At 40.9% G+C, this 20,196-nt stretch overlaps 1 protein-coding gene across 7 annotated transcripts in view; it reads left to right on the forward strand.

Annotated features, from left to right (window-relative positions):
- The window catches only part of UTRN (utrophin), a 607,443-nt gene that overhangs the window by 148,258 nt on the left and 438,989 nt on the right, over positions 1–20,196 (forward strand). For all 7 annotated transcript variants that reach the window (XM_038397679.2, XM_043511144.1, XM_043511142.1 and 4 more), the window contains 3 exons: positions 3,085–3,172; positions 12,714–12,952; positions 13,214–13,394. In XM_038397679.2, the coding sequence (XP_038253607.1) occupies positions 3,085–3,172; positions 12,714–12,952; positions 13,214–13,394 (508 nt within the window). The remainder of the gene's footprint in view (positions 1–3,084; positions 3,173–12,713; positions 12,953–13,213; positions 13,395–20,196) is intronic.

Genomic DNA, 20,196 nt, shown 5'->3' on the forward strand with positions numbered 1-20,196 from the left:
GAGAAGATGGAAGGATGTTCTAATGAATAGTTTATTGTGTCAGTTCTTGCTTGCTATCAGCTGGAGGTACAGTCAGATCTGAGAGGTTTCTGTGGATTAAGTCCCATTGTTAAATGGCTCTAAAATGCTGGACAAACATGGAACTCTCTGATTGTCTATAAGCGATATTGTGGCTGTCGGGTCATGCTTACTGATTTACTGGGAGTTGGGGTTTTTTTCTTGCTAATATCTATCTTCAGTGCAATAATAAGTGCATTTCTTGAGGATTATTGTTTTTTCTATCTAGCTTCTTATTTTGGCCTCATGGCTGACAACTGGAGATGGGGACTGATTGAAAACTCAAGAAACTTTGGGAAAGTATATAGCTGTGGGCAGTCTCTACACACAATCCCCTGGAGGCATATATTGACCCTCTGCCCACCCTATCCCTCAGAAGAGCCTGAAGTGTTTTATTGCTAAAGTAATTGGAATCTTACTACTTAGAATCTTACCATAGGTCAGAGTCGTCCCTGTAATTATATGCTTTATACAATACTGTTGCTATAAAACTGTCACCAACCTGTGAGACAGTGTAGAATTTACAAGACCCTGTGGGAGCTATGCCTCCTCTGTCTTGGATTCATGCCATTAGAAGAGTGAATCCTTGACACCATTTTTTTTTTTAAAGCATTGTCTTTGCAAAAGCTTCCTGGAATATTAGCAGTACTTGAATCTGCTTGTGGAATCTTAATGTGCATATGTAAGTCTCCAGAAGGAGGCTCACTTTTGAGTAGGTTCCAGTGCAAGAAGATGACATTGAGGCTATATGGAAGGATGTTATAGCTGCTGCTATTGTTGTTGTTATTTATTATTATTATTCATAAACCTCCATAAATGTGCATGGCTCTTCACAAAACAGAGTCCCTGCCCAGAATAGTTTACAGTATGATCTCAATTCTGCAATTTACAACACACAGACAGCATGCTCCTCTGTGGAGCTCCATTTAAGTAAGTAAGTTTTCCAGGGAAGAGTAGCAGTTCTACCTGTCTGTTAATTGCAGGCTTGGAGTCTGTGTTAAGACAGGAGTAGAAGAGAGTGACCAACATGAAGAGTTGATGGAGAAAAGGATGAGTGCGCAAACAATAAGTCTGTGAGGTCACGGGCATGCATCAGGAGTGCTTATAATTAAAAAGTTAATTGAATTTTAGACTGTGGCTTGTGCATCCCTTCAAGAATTATTTTGAGGGGGAACTGGAAGGAGGGGTAGATGGATGGCACAAGAGGGAGTAGCGAGGGGGTTCCTGGTGGGTGGGTGGGTGTGTGTGTGTGTGTGTGTGTGTGTGAGATTTTAAAAATAAAAAACACCCAGTGAAATGTGGGTTAAGGATGTGAAGGGTTACTTAGCTGAGCTGCTTGACCTGAGCACAATAGACATATTGGGGAATGAAAAGGAGAGAAGAGCTAAGAAGGAAGATGGAGCCACTCCAGTTTCAAAAAGTTGGCCCTATATTTACTAATAAGTTAAAGAAGCCAATCTGAATCAATAATTTAATTACTGCCCCCCACCCCCAAAATAAGAAGGAAGGAAGAAGGGAAATGATTTTGACAGTTTTGATTTAAGAAATTTAAATTCAAGGTTGAGGTTTTGGTATTCAACGCTCTCCACAGGGTTGGCACAGGTTATCTGAGGAACCATCTCCCTCTACACAATCGCGCTGGAGCAATACACCCATTAGTACAGAGGGCAGGTTTCTAGCCCTCCAGCATCTATTGCAGACTTCACTCCTAGAATGTATCAAAATGACCATGAATCTCACTGCCTTCACACCACATTTGAAAGCTCAATAATTCGACTCAGATTTCCCTCATTATTCAATTATTTTTAAAGAAGCTTTTTTGGGGGAAATGGTAGGAGGGAAAAGAAACTTCAGTTATTTGAAAGAATTAACAGTTTCACTTCTAATGATGTGTGGTATGGAGAGAGAGGGAAAAATAAAAGCGCTTGGAGCCCTGATCTTGCAAGCATCAGAGCATTCCCAAAAGAACAAATTAAAAATGTATAGGCAGGGCAACATGGAGAAGCTTGCATCTGCAATATCTACTTTCTAGGCAAATTGGAAGCTTCATATTTCACAGGATTTGACTCATTCTTTAACAGAATTACATACGTCTGCAGGGCCAACTTCTGCAGCTCACAGTGTAAATTACTGAAGTTCACTTACTGTTAATTTGGGGCCCAATCCTACTCCTGTGAATTTATGAAAGTTTGCCAGTGACATTTAGGAGACCAAAATGAGGCCCTCTAAGGCACACAAAATTAACTGGAAAGAACATGGGAGTTAAGCATTCAAGAATAAAAGGCCAGGAAATTCTACCCATTGGCTGAATTTGACTTAGACTAAACTTAATAAACATGGATCAAACAAAAAACCAAGAATGCTACAATAACACTAGGAATAAAATTGCAGTGTTTAATCAACTTCTTGCAACTGGCACTGGGAGAAAATGCTTGTTGGCTTTAAATGCAGGGAATAAAATATTCCCTGGGTAGCCAATACAGACAGTGTAGAGTGGTGTGCCCTTGCTGACCTGTGTTGCTGAGTAAGTGGTATGTTACCTTCACCCCACTGTTCTCTTCTGAGATTTCCAAGTGTACTTTTTACTGTATTTTAATATGAACTTAACTGAAAAGTCACTTTCCCATAGGACACTGAATGGCTGCTAAATAGTCACAAGCTGCATGTTTCAGATTTGAATTGGAATTCATATATGAAAGGGTCCACATCTCCTCATCACTGGCCAACCAGACTGTTTTGGTCATCTTTTATTTTTGGTATCCTGCTACTATGATTAATCTTTTGCTTTTTTTTGTGACCAGTAAGTTTTACTATGTAATACAGTTTTGCACTAGATTCTGAAGCAAACATGACTAGAAAACACTCAAAGATGTGTTGCTGTTTGCAACTGGAATCTCCTGAAAGAAATCCTGAGTTATCTGGGGAGTGGCAGGGAAGTATATATTATGTGCTGTACTGAAAAAGTTTTTATGTCAATTGAAATGCCCATCTTTGAAACTATGTTCTTCATTGGGTTTTGATTCGCAGGCCCTAGAAAAAGAAATGGCCGAAAAAAGCCAGATGATAGATGATCTGAGCCAAAGTGGACAGAATCTGTTGGATCAAATGGGAAAGGGTAAGAGATCTTTAAAGTTCTTTCATTTTTGTTTTGGTGGAGGCAAGTGATTTAAGCACTTGACTGAGTGGAAACAGAGGCATTTATTGAAAATACTTTTCCAGATTAAGCCTTTCTTCAACTCTTCTCTTCTAGAGAGTTGAATGGGTCTTAATTGGTGTTCATGAACACAATGCATGTGAATGTTAACAAAACTTATGAAAGATCAGCTCTGAAAACATTTCTCTAAAGTAGCATGTGTCCATTCACTTCCTCCTAGGGTTTCTGTTTTATTTCCAATGATCTGAAGATGTTGGAAAAGGCAACGTTAAAATTATATATTGTTCTTTTGGAATCTTACACAAAGCATTTATCTTGAAGACTTTCATACTGGCCTGCCGTTTTAGAACAAAGTTTGAATTGGACAAATATCAGTTTTCAGAGTATACGTGTTAGTCTGTATTCGCAAAAAGAAAAGGAGTACTTGTGGCACCTTGGAGACTAACAAATTTATTTGAGCATAAGCTTTCGTGAGCTACAGCTCACTTCATCGGATGCGTGAAGTGAGCTGTAGCTCATGAAAGCTTATGCTCAAATAAATTTGTTAGTCTTTAAGGTGCCACAAGTACTCCTTTTCTTTTTACAAATATCAGTGTATCTATCCCTGAATATTTGTCTGCTTTATGCATGTTTGATTGTAAAAACTGTGTAAAAACTCTCTTCAGTGTGTTCTGGTAATACAGTCACTACCCATGGTGCAAAGGAGATGATCATAGCTTGAGACCTAATCTAAGTGAATGATTTGTTAAAACCCGAACTTTTGAAAATTTCTAATTAACATCCGTGAAAGCTGAATCTTTCAGCCGTGCCAAAGGATTGCTAGATAATAATTCCAATAAATATAATGAAATGCTGTCAGTAAAGCATGTCTCATTCTCCTGCAAGGCAGCTCTTCTCATACTCTGGAGACAGAAAAGGAGTACTTGTGGCACCTTAGAGACTAACAAATTTATTAGAGCATAAGCTTTCGTGAGCTACAGCTCACTTCATCGGATGCATTTGGTGGAAAAAACAGAGGAGAGATTTATACACACACACACACACACATACACACACACACACACACACACACACACAGAGAGAACATGAAACAATGGGTTTATCATACACACTGTAAGGAGAGTGATCACTTAAGATAAGCCATCACCAACAGCAGGGAGGGGAAAAGGAGGAAAACCTTCCATGGTGACAAGCAGGTAGGCTAATTCCAGCAGTTAACAAGAATATCAGAGGAACAGTGGGGGGTGGGGTGGGGGGGAGAAATACCATGGGGAAATAGTTTTACTTTGTGTAATGACTCATCCATTCCCAGTCTCTATTCAAGCCTAAGTTAATTGTATCCAGTTTGCAAATTAATTCCAATTCAGCAGTCTCTCGTTGGAGTCTGTTTTTGAAGCTTTTTTGTTGAAGTATAGCCACTCTTAGGTCTGTGATCGAGTGACCAGAGAGATTGAAGTGTTCTCCAACTGGTTTTTGAATGTTATAATTCTTGACGTCTGATTTGTGTCCATTCATTCTTTTACGTAGAGACTGTCCAGTTTGGCCAATGTACATGGCAGAGGGGCATTGCTGGCACATGATGGCATATATCACATTGGTAGATGCGCAGGTGAACGAGCCTCTGATAGTGTGGCTGATGTGATTAGGCCCTATGATGGTATCCCCTGAATAGATATGTGGACAGAGTTGGCAACGGGCTTTGTTGCAAGAATAGGTTCCTGGGTTCTTGGTTCTGTTGTGTGGTGTGTGGTTGCTGGTGAGTATTTGCTTCAGATTGGGGGGCTGTCTGTAAGCAAGGACTGGTCTGTCTCCCAAGATCTGAGAGAGCGATGGGTCGTCCTTCAGGATAGGTTGTAGTTCCTTGATGATGCGTTGGAGAGGTTTTAGTTGGGGGCTGAAGGTGATGGCTAGTGGCGTTCTGTTGTTTTCTTTGTTGGGCCTGTCCTGTAGTAGGTGACTTCTGGGTACTCTTCTGGCTCTGTCAATCTGTTTCTTCACTTCAGCAGGTGGGTATTGTAGTTGTAGGAATGCATGATAGAGATCTTGTAGGTGTTTGTCTCTGTCTGAGGGGTTGGAGCAAATGCGGTTATATCGTAGCGCTTGGCTGTAGACAATGGATCGAGTGGTATGATCTGGATGAAAGCTAGAGGCATGTAGGTAGGAATAGCGATCAGTAGGTTTCCGATATAGGGAGACAGAATGTTTGTTGCTCTGAGGTCTAGTCCATAATTGCACCCTGGCACCATAGTTATGATTAGCAGAGCCCTCAGCTAGTTAAAGGGGTAATGCATATCACCATTAGCGTATTGACAGTGATGTCTGTGTATGCAACACATGCATTGCATGCTCCAGGACTAACTGACTGACCACAGAATGATTCTGTCTGGCCCCTGAACACTCAAGGACATCATTTTGAAGAACCAGATGGCATCCTCCACACCGTGTGGTGGAGGCATCCTCCATTCCCTGTTCCCATTTCCCCCATCCACACACCCACCCACCCACTTCCTGATTGACTGCAGACTATATAGTAAAACTTCAATTCTGCTTAGCTGTACCTTAATCATTTTACTGAAATTTAACTAACCAAGCCTAACCTATTGTAACATGATTATGTAACCAATTATATCCCACCACCTTAATTAGTTTACACCCAGCAAAATTAATTATACAGCAGATAGGAACAATCACAGAACCAGACAGAGATTATACAGACAAACAATAGCAAAATGGGAACTATAATGACAAAACAATACAGAAGTGAGGATTTCACATCCCAGCTATTGATAAGCGAGTTCTTGCCAGGCAGCATCCTAAGTTTCCTTTTACATTTTCTAGACACTTCCCTTTCTCTGGAGGTGATGGGCATTATCAGGACAGGATTGTATTCCTAACAGCCCAATAGCACCTTATTTCAGTGTGATTAGTTTGGAATGTGAGGATGTGACCGGTTGCTTCCCAGCTTATGGCTGCCTCTGCTGCTAAGCCAAAGATCTTAGCCTAAGAACAGGGCCTCAGCCTGTCACAGTAAGAGAAGGCCCTTACACCGGCAGACAGTGATTTTGATTCTTTCTTTTATACCTCTAGAACTAGCCAAGTGACAAGAATACACCTAAATTCTTAGAGTATAGGCCTTTACGCAGGCCTGAATATCTGAATCCTAACAGGTTTCAGAGTAGCAGCCGAGTTAGTCTGTATTCGCAAAAAGAAAAGGAGTACTTGTGGCACCTTAGAGACTAACAAATTTATTAGAGCATAAGCTTTCGTGAGCTACAGCTCACTTCATCGGATGCATTTGGTGGAAAAAAACCACCAAATGCATCCGATGAAGTGAGCTGTAGCTCACGAAAGCTTATGCTCTAATAAATTTTGAATCCTAACAGTGCACACCACTGGTGTTGACCATCTTTTCTGATAGACTTCATCAAACTTCTGCTAGGCTACCCAACAATTGGCTTTTCCCACTCAGAAAAGGAGTGTCTAGCCAGACTATTCTTGCTAGGAGTGTCTAGCCAGACTATTCTTTTCCTGCTAGTGCTGAAATCTCTAATTTTGTCAGTGACCTGGTGTCACTTTCCGGGGGTGCAGTCCAGACCAGTGCGGGGGCAGACAATGACAACCCCTTACCTTAGGTCTGTCTCAGTGCTTTGCTGTTGTAGCTCCCAACCTGGGCCCTTCACAACCAGCCTGCCAGCATGTAGGTTGCACCCTGAATGTCTTTGTGCTAGACAGCCGTGGTTCAGCTGCTCTGAACCCAGCAGACTGTCCACATTCCTACTCTAGCTTCCACTAGTCATGGTTGTTACTTGCAGGGTGATCCCAACATACTCGTAGTCCCAAATTTTACCAAAACCGTGTGTTCTGCAATGTCCAACCTTTCCTAGGTAGTTCGGAGAAATAATATGGTTCATTTAAAGACGCACAAGCTTATTAACTGGGGTGAATACACCTTTCTCTTTAAACACAGCACTGAGTTGGTTTATGGTAAAGTGAAATAAATTTATTAACAAAATAGGATTAATAGAGACAAGGTGGGTGGGGTAATATCTTTTATTGGATCAACTTCTGATGGTGAGAGAGACAAGCTTTTGAGCCACACCCAACTCTTTTTTTTCCAGATCTAGGAAAGGTACTCTGAGCATCTCGGCTAAATGCAAGATGGAACAGATTGTTTAGCATAAGTAGTTAGCACACATTCTAAGGGACCATTCAAGGTTGAGGAGCTCGTTAACATCTCTGCAGTCATAGGACAAAAAGAGAGATCCATGATTTTTAATATCTAGCAGAAGTTATGAATTTAAGCTGCCAGGATCATCTTTTGAAAGTGTTGTGCAGGTTTCTTTGAGGATGAGGATTGATAGGTCAGAAATAGATTGATCACTTTATGAAAAGTTTCAGAGTAGCAGCCGTGTTAGTCTGTATTCACAAAAAGAAAAGGAGTACTTGTGGCACAGTTGACAAGAACATCTGAGAAACTGTGTGTGTGTGTGTGGGGGGGAGAGATAAACATGGGGAAATAGTTTTACTTTGTGTCATTTCCCCATGTTTATCGTCCCCCCACCCCTGTTCCTCAGACATTCTTGTCAACTGCTGGAAATGGCCCACCTTGATTATCACTACAAAAGGTTTCTTCCCTCTCTCCCCCCCTCCCCTGCTCTCCTGCTGGTAATAGCTCACCTTAAGTGATCACTCTGGTTACAGTGTGTATGGTAACACCCATTGTTTCATGTTCTCTATGTATATAAATCTCCCCACTGTATTTTCCACTGAATGCATCCGATGAAGTGAGCTGTAGCTCACGAAAACTTATGCTCAAATAAATTTGTTAGTCTCTAAGGTGCCACAAGTCCTCCTTTTCTTTTTATGAAAAGTGTTCATTCACATGTGATTGGGTGTTTTATCTTTTATCATTTTCCTGAGTGAGTTCATTCAAGAGCATAGTGATTGTCTGGTCTCACCCACACAGTTGTTGGGGCATTTAATGCACTGACTGAGGTGTACCACATCTTGTGATAGGCATGTGTAGGATCTGTGGATCTTGAAAAGTGTGTTATGGGGAGTTTTGATCTTTGTGGCGGTGATATGTCTGCAAATTTTGCATCTGTTGCCACTTTAGTTGGTGTGTCCTGGTCTGTGGGTAGCTTGCCTCTGATGAGGAGCTTGGAGAGTCAGGGGGTGGTATTTGAAGGCCAGAAGTGTTTGAAGGAAAGCTTTTCTTTGGGATGAGGTCCCCATTGAATATGGGTTGTAGTTGTTTGATACCCAATATGGGTTCAAGTGTAGGTGGCAGGTGATAACTAGGGGTGTGCAGTTGGATGGGGTTTTATTTCTGAATTGAAGCAGATTCTTTCAGGATATTTGGGTGTCTTGTTCCATATATTTGATATACTTCTGGTGGAGTGTCCTTGTTTAGAGAAGGCAGCTTTAAGTGTATTAAGGTGTATATCCCAGACTTTAAGTGAGTTTAAATATAAGAAATGAAGATAGAAAGTGTTGCAAGTAAAATATGCTTCTAAAATAAATGTTTCTAAAAGTCTAAATCTTAATCTAGAAAGGTACAGGTTTTGTTCAAAATGGTTTCTCTTGCCCAAGGCTTTGGAGTTGTGTTCCAGCTCCGCTCCAGCTCCAGGAAAAAACCTGCAGCTCCACTGCTCTGGAGCTGCTCGGGCTCCGGGCTCCGCTCCAAAGCCCTGCTCTCACCAGTCGTTCTTTTTCCCAGCCATGGCTGACTTTCCCTCGGTAAGGACCTTCAACGAAAATATAAGGTGCTAGCTTCCCTTGTCGTCTTAGGTGAAAGATCTTTGCCTAAGCAGGTTACTCATCTACATTTGGTTCCAGATATTTCAACCACCTTTTGGTTGAAGGACATCCTCTCAGCTTGCAAGAATTCTGGCCTCTTATGTCCATCTAGTGATGGATGACAGACTGCTTCTTTCCTTGCTCATATTTTCTAAAATTCAATGACTTTGGGCAGGTCTATTATTAAAATGCTGCATTGGTGCAACTGCAGTGCTTAAGTGAAGATGCTTGTATGCTGTCAGGGTTTCCTCCCCACTCTGAACTCTGGGGTACAGATGTGGGGACCCTCATGAAAGAACCCCTAAGCTTATAAGTACCAGCTTAGATTAAAAACTTCCCCAAGGCACAAATCCTTTCCTTGTCCTTGGACGGAACTGCTGCTACCACCAAGTGATTTAGAAAAAGATTCAGGGAAAAGACCATTTGGAGTCTCTATTTCTCCAAATATCCCCCCCAAGCCTCTTCACCCCCTTTTCTGGGGTGGCTTGAGAATAATATACTAACCAATAGGTTAACAAAGTGAGCACAGACCAAACCCTTGGGCTTTTAGGACACTAAAAGCCCATCAGGTTCTTAAAAGAGGGACTTTATTATAAAGAAAAAAGTAAAAGAATGACACCTGCAAAATCAGGACAGAAGGTAACTTTATAGGGTAATAAAAGATTTTAAACACAGAGGACTCCCCTCTGGACTCAACTTCACAGTTACAAAAAACAGGAATAAAACTATCTCTTAGCATAGGGAAAAATCACAAGCTAACGCATTTGTTTGCCTTTACTTACAATTTCTGTAATTTTAGATGTATAATTTAAGGTATCTTTTTAGGAGCTGGTTTACCTGCTTGGTCTCTCTCTCTGTCCCGAGGGGGAACAAATAAAGAGAGCACAAACAAAAACCTCCCCCCCCCCCCCCAGATTTGAAAGTATTTTCTTTCCCCATTGGTCCTTCTGGTCAGGTGCCAACTAGGTTAATTGAACTGATTAACCCCTTACAGGTAAGTGATTCTGTACCTCTGGCCAGGAGGGATTTTATGTTACTGCATACATAAAGGTGGATACCCCTCCCTTTATATTTATGACATATGCCAATGGGAGAGCTTCTCCTATCGGTGTAGTTACCCGCCTCTCAGGGAGGTGGATTAGCTATGTTGATGGGAAAAGCTCTCCTGTTGGTGTAGGGGGTTAGCTCAGTATAACCATGTTGTGCAGGGGTGTGAAAAATCCATACCGCTGAGCAATTAATTATACCGATATAGGTCTGTAGGTTAGATGTGGTCTTTGTTTCAAGAAGCAGGATGACTTTATGCTTTTCTTCCCTTCATGTGGGCTTCCCATCCCCAGGATAATTTCTAAGTAAATGGAGCTTCCATTGTTTCTGATTCCACCATGCTTAATTTACATAGGAGACAGGGAGATAGCTGACATCCTCTCCTGTCTCCGCAGACAGTACAGCCTAATATCAATATCTGTAATTCCTTATATAGTGTTAATACATACATCTTACAGTGATGTTAGTCACTAGTGTGTCATAGCTTTCAGAGAAGACCTCACTTTATAAACTTCTATAATATAGTAATATTGTATACAATCAGTTGATGCAGTTGAGTTATTAGTTTTCAAATGATACTTCACAAGACACATTTTGTACAAAGATTATTACAATAGTGTATAGGGTGAGAATATAGGAGTGCTTAATGTCGCACTGGGGTCTCTTTTACAATGGGTCAGAATCTCTCACAACCTGATGAGCTAGCTAATTCAGTGTAAAGCTAGACAGTAAAAACTTGTGCTGCTTTGTAATTGTTTCTAGGTTTCAAACCTTTTTCGGGGAGGAATCTATTCTTGTCTAAACTATGAAGCTCTTTGGCCTTAACAAGCTCTACATACTGATTATAATGCAAAACACATGTTTCAAAATTTAGCTAGTGCCACTTAACAATAGGATATTAGAAGTATTGTTTAACTTTTCTGTCCAGGGGAAAAATCTACAGAATATGTAGATTTCTCTCTCAAAATTTATGACTTCTTCACCTCGTGCATATACTTCATAAGGCCTCATCCAAATACACCTTGTATAAGGAATTGGCAACTTAAAACAGAAATAGCAACACAAACTTGCAACTGAAGATATAAAGAGTACTTTTAAGAATCTGAATTATTGGTTATTTTAGCCTGTAATTCACAGTGGCTCAATCATTATACTAGAGTATTAGATATTATAGCCTTGCTAATTAAAGTTACAAATTCTTCATATACCTGAGTATCCAGATACCTTATTAATAATAGGTTTCAGAGTAGCAGCCATGTTAGTCTGTATCCGCAAAAAGAAAAGGAGTACTTGTGGCACCTTAGAGACTAACACATTTATTTGAGCATAAGCTTTCATGAGCTACAGCCCACTTCATTGGATGTCTTATTAATAATTGTGCTGCAGGGATGAAGGTTATGAATCTGGAAAGTATCTGTAAGATCACTGTACTACGTTATGTTGCCATAAGCCACAGTTTCTACTACAAATCGTGGTGTTACCAGCATTGAAAGTGATTGCAAGTTTCAAGGCAGTGTGATGAAGACAAGCATATATATAATGTTTTAGTGTAGACAAAATCCCCAATTACTTACCAAGGGGAAAAAAATACAAACACAGCGAGAAAAGTGTGTGGGTGAAGTCTGTTCGTGTTACAATATTACATTTTCAAAGCATGTATTGTACTGGTGGTTCAAATTTATTCAGTCTTTTTTTAAAAAAGTGTGTGAGAGCTAGTTTAGAAAGAGAAATGCTTCATTCAGTCTCTGGGGGCTGGCAATAGCCTTGTGTTTGTCATGTTGTGTTTTGCAGTTATTATTCATATTACCATCTAGTTCTTAATCACATCTTTCTGCAATGTAACATTGTTTGGTATTGTTCCTCATCTTTCCCAGCCTGACAGTGCAGCATTTCCATCCACCCTTTCAACAAATTTACTGACCCCAGTGTACAGTTAGGGACTGATGCTTTGTAGTTTGCTGCTTGCCTTTTTCAATAGTGACCCTAGAGAGCTGCAGGGAAAACTTCATAAAAAAGCCCATTGTTTAATGAAGTTACTTTTATTTAATGATTTAAGATGTTTAAATGTTAACTTGCAAACTACAATTCAATATTTAAAATAAAAAACAGGTGGCAGCTCATCATTGTAAACTGTGAATTTGTCGGAGGGAGTGAGTGGCACTCACAGCTATGGCTAGCCTGGGTCAACTGACTTGGGCTTGTTGTGCTCAGGTTACAGGGCTAAAAATTACTGTGTAGACATTTGGAGGACCCTGCGAGTGCGGAGGATCCTGAAGCTTGGACTGGAGCCCAAGCCTGAACATTTTCACAGTGATTTTTGGACTCTGAGCCTGAATCAGCTGACTTACTCCAGTCACGGGTTTTTTTTATCCCTGTGTAGACATACCCTAAGTCTTTGCTTATAATATAAGCTTGAAATTAAAAGCCAAAATGCTTGTTACCACTATTTGACATAGTTTCGAGGAAGGCTGACTTGGAAGTGTAAAAAAAAACAAAACAAAACAAAAAAAAAACCCACCTGTGTGGTGATAGATGAAACAGATAGATAGATATATTTGCATTAATATATCTGAAAAATGTAATGATTAGATATTTGTAAATCAAGATGTGTTGCAGTTTCTCTAACCACAATGGTTTATTTCCTTCATTGACTCAGAGGAACTTTTTACTGAGGATGTGAAAAGTGCCCTGGAGCAGATATTGACAGAGTGGAAAGAGGTGATCAGGCATCTGGAGGAACTGGCAAGAAAGATACAATACCAGGATGAAATAAACACATACTTTAGGGAAATGGGTGAACTTGAGAAGCTTATAAATGAGAAGGAGGTGTGGCTAAAAAATGCCACTTCAGCATTGCAACAACCATCTTTAACAGCCCTAAAAGAGTCATGTCAGGTAAGGTTGGTAACTTTGTTTATTTTGATATCAAATTTATAGAAGAACAGAATACCCCGGATTACCCTTACGCTGTTGACCCAGGCTAAACTAATCAGCTCAAAAGCACTCAAGTCTTGTGTAAAATTAATGGGAATTGGATGCATTTGAAAAGGTTATCCTAAATCTGTTGAATAATCATAGCACAATTATTTATACAAATGGTTTAAATGTATGTCTTGTTTTGTTTTTTTTTTTTTTTTTTTTTAAATTTTTTCACAGCGGGAGCTCACTCATCTGTTAAGTCTGTGCCCTCAAATTGAACATCAGACTGCTACCTCTAAGGTGCTCACATCCCAACCTGCTGCTCCAAATTTCATCCAAGACAGCTTGAGCAGTTTTAGTGATCGCTTCAGATCTGTCAAACAGAAACTGGAAGAATGGCATCAGCAGCTGAAGAAAGGTAAATATTCCATTTCTTCTACTTAAATCACATTGATGCCTCTTTTGATTCTGTCCTTCTTAAAAATCAGATTTTGATGCATACTCTTTTGGTGCATAGTCTGATGTTCTCTGAGCCTGCAAAGAAGTGGTGCTGCACTGTATAATATGTATGATTGTCTTAGGTCTTCATTGACATACTATATACATCATGTAGTCGCACTGCAAGTGCCATGTAGAATTTGTAGGTGTGTAGAAATATAGAAGTAGCTTTTCCATTTTCCTCTTTTATCCACAGATCATTAGTTCTTAGCGTAGGTTACGTTATAAGTCCATGATATCCAGAGAGAGTTTCAGAAAATGATAGAAAGTGCTGAAAGGAATGATTAGAATGTCTGAAAGGTAATATAAGGACAGATTAGTGCTCTTGATACATATTATACTGTGCACTATTATAAATATAACAGTTAAAGAAACCTCTTGCAACTATTCTTGTCTAGGACAGTTCACCCCTTATGAAGATGCCTAGTACACTGTTGGAATTATATATAATAAAATAAAAAAGTGATAAATTTATCAGTCTGGTTCTATAATCCTTCAGTCTCGCACTATTCCTGTTGACTACAGTGGGAATTTTTCTGACCTACAGATTGTAGGACCAGACCCAGCAACAGCCAATTATAGTCAAAGGAAACATTTATGCTTTTATGAATTGTATATGTTAAAATTATGGGATAAATTGCTGTGCTGCCAAGAAACTTAGTTCTCTTCGGATTGTTGGCTGGTTGGTTAGACCACAGTTCTCAAAACTCTATTTTGTGGACCATGTCTAAAATACATTTCTCTTCTAAAAGTCTGTAAAGTGCCCCTGTAAGGTTATCCATGTCTCAGTATTGCCTTGTACTTCAGTTTGTCTGTCTGTCTTTTTGTATCTACCTGTTGTGTCTTGTCTTAGACTTAGATTGTCATCTCTCTGGGACAGGAACCATCTCACATGATTCTCGGGTGGCTAGCATAATGGAGCCCGGATTGCTGCCCTCTGGCAATACAGCAATCAAAATAATTAATAATACATATAATAATAGTAAGGTTCCATGTTTGTGTCTCTGATTTCCTTATCAAATGTGTTCAAATTACAAGTTTAAAAAACATGTCCTAAATGCAAGCTCTGCCAGCCTATAATCTATTATTAATCATGTTTATGATGTTAGTTATGACTAAGGACCAACCTACTGTGGAAGCCCCATTGCGCTAGGCACCAAACAAGCGCACGGTAGTAGTTGGACCCTGCTCTGAAGAGCTTATAAGTCAGGCTATGATTTGGTGGCTATGAATCCGTGACTTCCACAGACCTCTGCGACTTCACCCCGCAGCTTCTGGGAGCTGCAAGGTACCTCTACTTCCCCTGGTGGCCAGGAGCTGTGGGGTACGCCTGCTGGCAGTGCTGTGGGGGGGGAGGGGAATCCATAGCAGGACAGGGTACTGGACCCTCCTCCCTCCCCATTTTGTCATATATCTATTTTTAGTAAAAGTCCGGGACAGGACACAGCTTCCATGAATATTTGTTAATTGCCCATGACCTGTCCCGGACTTTTACTAAAAATGTCTGACAAAATTGTAGCCTTACTTATAAGCCAAATAGATGAGACAAACATAGGGTCTTAATGAACGAACACAACTGTGTGATCACAGCAAACAACACATTAGTTCCACTTTTTTTTGTGGGTGGATTTTGTTAGGAAGGGGATAAATTAAATAGAAAAGGAAGAGGGTGAAGGGGGCAGGGCAAGAGGAGCAGGTTTTGAAGTGAAACTGAAGGGGAAGAGGCTGTGAGGGAAGGGGGTGATTGGAGTAAACAGCCAATCAACACAGGAAATAGAAAGTCCTGTTAAAACTGTAAAAAGTTCTGATTGTCCAGAGGTGGTCCCTGCTTTGGCTACTTCTGCCCCTACCGGCTGCAGTCTCTGGCTGGCTCCTCTCTGTAGTTTTCCCCCAGTGCCCCATGAAAGTTAAGATTAGCTGCTTGCATATCTCTAGTAATTAGGCCTGCCATGTTATCTGTGCTCACTGCCGTCCATGTGGGTGTAACTGATGGAAAATTTACAAGCATTTCTCTTGGTGCATAAGAAGCTGTGTTGGTTCTCTGGTGCCAATTGGCCAATTGGAAAAAGTAGTGAATACTGATTTAGTTGCTGAGCTTATAGGCTTCTAAATAGACACAAATAACTGATCTGCTGTGTCTTATTTATAATATGGAGATATACCTATCTCATAGAACTGGAAGGGACTGGTTTCAGAATAGAATCACACTTGAAATAACTCTTGAGGAACCTCCCATTTTGGATTCCCAGTCTGATCTCCCACATTTCCTGCAGCAACTATATGGCTCTATATGTTAAAAATTAATATCAGGATTGTGTTAAGGAGATACAGACAAGGTGAAAATAACATAGTGGTGCAACTGGATAGGTACATCTTCTCATCTTGTGCCTGCTATTTATTTATTTCTTCCTGGGTGTACAGCTTTTTTTAACATCAAGTCTCCTCCTCTTGTTGCCTGCAGACTTGACTGCTCTCACCTTTTGCTGGTTACTTTGCAGTTAGGTTCTGTTCTGTATGTTGTTTACCTCTGATTTTGTTGGTGTCTGCAAATTTGGTTGAAATTACACAGAAGAAATGTTCTCAAACTTCATTGCACTGCAACCCCCTTCTGACAATAAAAATTACTACATGACCTCAGGAGAGGGAACCGAAGCCTGAGCCTGGCCAAGCCCTGCTGTCCCTGGTGCGGGGAGGGCGGGGTGTAGACTAAACCAAAGCCTGAGCCCGGCTGTGGATGGGGGCAAACCTGAAGCCCCATCAGTCAGGGCTGATAGCCTTGGGCTGAAGGCTTTAGCTCTGGGCGATGGGGCTCAGGCTTGGGCTTTGAACCTGGGCCCCAGCAAGTCTAACACCATTCCGGGTGTCCCCAGTTTGAGAACCACTGTTCTAGAGGATTCATCTGACCAGCTAAATCTCACAAAATCCCAATATCTTTTTTACATCCTTCATGACTACTTAAATTGAGGTGTGGTGTGTAGCAGGATGATATGAAATCACACACACCCTTTTTTTTTTTTTTTTTTGTGGGTGCATAGGTCAGTGCTTGAATATTGGCTTCTGTGTGGGGCTGAACTGGCCTTTTTATTCGCCTATTCAACCACTATAATGGAAGTAGCTCTGGGTACCACAAGTAGCCTCTGTGCTATTGAATTCATCTTCTGAATCTCAGTAACTGGTTCTGTCAAGCAGAAAAAAAGGTGATATATATTTGTTGTTGTTATTGTTTAGGCCACAGATGTAGGGGGGGATCTTATCCGGCTATGGGCTTTATCCTGCAAGGCTGTGAGTGCCCTCAGCTGCCACTGTGAAGTGAAGGGGATTTGAAGGTACTCCACATGTTGCAGTCAGACAGTAAACTATTGAATATATGCAAGTTCTCAGTGAAATATGATATTTCATAGAATCATAGACTTTAAGGAAGAAGGGAGCATTATGATCATCTAGGCTGACTTCCTGCATAACTCAGGCCACAGAATATCACCCACCCACTCCTGTAACAAACGTCTAACGTATGTCTGAGCTGTTGAAGTCCTCAAATCGTGGTTTAAAGACTTCAAGGTGCAGAGAATCCTCCAATAAGTGACCTGTGCCCCATGCTGCGGAGGAAGGCGAAAAACCCCCAGGGCCTCTGCCAATTTGTCCTGGAGGAAAATTCCTTCCCAGCCCCAAGTATGGCGATCAGCTAAACCCTGAGCATGTGGGCAAGACTCACCAGCCAGACACCCAGGAAAGAATGCTCTGTAGTAACTCAGACCCTACCCCATCTAACATCCCATCACAGGCCGTTGGGCATATCTACAGCTAGTAGTCGAAGATCAGTTAATTGCCAGAATTAGGCTATCCCATCATATCATCCCTTACCAAGCTTAGTCTTGAAGCCAGATATGTCTTTTGCCCCCACTGCCCCCCACTCCCTTGGAAGGCTGTTCCAGAACTTCACTCCTCTGATGGTTAGAAACCTTCGTCTAATTTCAAGTCTAAACTTCCTGATGGCCAGTTTATAGCCAATTGTTCTTGTGTTCACATTGGTACTGACCTTAAATAATTAGTCTTCCTCCATGGTATTTATCCCTCTGATATTCTTAGAGCAATCATATCTCCCCTCAGGCTTCTTTTCGTTAGGCTAAACAAGACAAGCTCTTTGAGTCTTCTTTCAAAAGACAGGTTTTCCATTCCTCAGATCATCCTAGTAGCCATTCTCTGTACCTGCTCCAGTTTGAATTTATCTTTCTTAAACATGGGAGACCAGAACTGCACACGCTATTCCAGATGAAATCTCACCAGTGCCTTGTATAATAGTACTAACACCTCCTTAACTCTACTGGAAATACCTCGCCTGATATATCCCAAGATCGCATTAGCTTTTTTCATGGCCATATCACATTGGTGGCTCATAGTCATCCTGTGATCAACCAATACTCTGAGGTCCTTCTCCTCCTCATACTTCCAAGTGATGTGTCCCCAGTTTATAGCAAAAATTCTTGTTGTTAATCCCTAAATGCATGACCTTACACTTTTCACTATTAAATTTCATCCTATTACTCCAGTTTATAAGGTCATCCAGATCTTCCTGTATGATAACCCGGTCCTTCTCTGTATTGGCAATACCCCCCAGCTTTGTGTCATCCACAAACTTTATTAGCACATTCCCGCTTTTTGTGCCAAGGTCAGTAATAAAAAGATTGGTCCCAAAACAGATCTCTGAGGAACTCCATTAGTAGCCTCCTTCCAGCCTGCCAGTTCACCTTTCAGTGTGACCCGTTGTAGTCTCCCCTTTAATCAGTTCCTTATCCACCTTTCAGTTTTCATATTGATCCCCATCTTTTCCAATTTAGCTAATAATTCTCCATGTGGAACTGTATCAAATGCCTCACTGAAATCGAGGTAAATTAGATCCACTTTGTTTCCTTTGTCTAAAAAAATCTGTTACCTTCTCAAAGAAGAGCAGGTTGTTTTGACACGATCTACCTTTTGTAAAACCATGTTGTGTTTTGTCCTAATTACCATTTACCTCCAATGTCCTTTACTTTCTCCTTCAAAATTTTTTCCCAAGACCTTGCGTACTATAGATGTCAAACTAACAGGCCTGTAGTTACCCGGATCACTTTTTTTCCTTCCTTAAAAATAGGAACTATGTTAGCAATTCTCCAGTCATACGGTACAACCCCTGAGTTCACAGATTCATTAAAAATTCTTGCTAATGGGCTTGCAATTTCATGTGCCAGTTCCTTTAATATTCTTGGATGAAGATTATCTGGGCCCCCCGTTTTAGTTCCATTAAGCTGTTCAAGTTTAGCTTATACCTTGGATGTGGTAATATCGACCTCTTTCATGGAGTCAATCAATAACTTCATGTACTACCATAACCTCTTGATAGAGCTATTTTTGTAATTAATGCAGCCAAATATATAAATGGTAAATGCACGAACACATATATGGTAATCTGTTAAGGAATCTAATGTTAGGTCTTTTATTAAGATCTTTCATATACTTCTAGCATTTCTGCTGATGCAGAGCTTTTGGATGGACTCCTGCCAGACTGGCCTATATCTGTATTACCATATATGCTTGTAAATGAAAGATGTCCAACTACTTCTTCGTGAAGCTAACCTATTAAAATTTCTAATATATTCTTAATTTTTAGCCAATTTTAAACTTAGTAAATGATAACATGGGCATATATGTACTTTTATTTACAAAAAAGTAGCATTCTTCTGCATGAAATAAATCGTAAGTTATGTGAACTATGTTTCAGTATCTATGCTTGAACTATATTTAAATGTAGTGTGACTTACGTGCTGTTTGATATTTCATAGTCAGTTGGATCGTAGACCTTCAGTGCTATCAGTTTAGGTTACATTGAAACATTCTGAACATCTACCTCATTCTCTGCGCACAATCCATTTTGTGAGTTGAACAAGGCAGTGATCCTGTGGAGAAAAATGGGATGTAACCATATCATTCAAGACTATAACATAATACAGCAAAAATGGTAGCAAAGAGTTAAGATTCCACAGACATCCTTAACTTCAGAATTTTTTGACTGCTAAATACTTTACAAAGTTTTAAACCTCATGCAGTGCACATCATACTCACTGAATGAGGTAAGGGGCCTCTAGTCTCATTCATCAATCACTCCGACATGAAATAAGGCAGGGGCCTCAGAATAAATAATATTACTCCTGGGGGGGATTCTGTGCCACTGCGCAATGCAGAATTTTTCAGAAATTAATGTTGTGTGTGCAGAATTTCCTTTGCTCCCCCTCAGAAATGGGCTGCAGAGATGTTGGCTGCCACTAGGGGCTGCTGGACCCAGCAGAGCCTCGCTCACAAATAGAAGACAAGATGCAGGGCAGATCCCAGAATGCCCTGAGGGAAGGAGGAAGTATGTAGGAAACTCGGTGCAAGCTTGGGACCCAGTTTGGATCCCTGGGTTCTTGGAGAGTAGGGGGTGAGAGTGTCTGAGCCAGGGGGGCTCTGCAAGTGGGCTGTGGGGCTCCGCAACTGGCCTCTGGGGCGGTAGGGGCTGAGAGTGTCTGGGCTGGGGGGGCCATAACTGGGCTTTGGGGGGGGGAACCACAGCTGGCCTCAGAGGGGATAAGGGGTGTGAGTTTCTGGGCTGGTGGGGCCCCATGACTGCGTTCTGTCGGGAGGGGATGGGATGTCTCGTCCCCCAGCTGGGCTCTGTAGGGAAGGGGGCAAAGAAACAGGAACTGAGTTGT

This window comes from Dermochelys coriacea, chromosome 3 (assembly GCF_009764565.3).
Source record: "Dermochelys coriacea isolate rDerCor1 chromosome 3, rDerCor1.pri.v4, whole genome shotgun sequence".
Classification (NCBI taxonomy): domain Eukaryota; kingdom Metazoa; phylum Chordata; order Testudines; family Dermochelyidae; genus Dermochelys; species Dermochelys coriacea.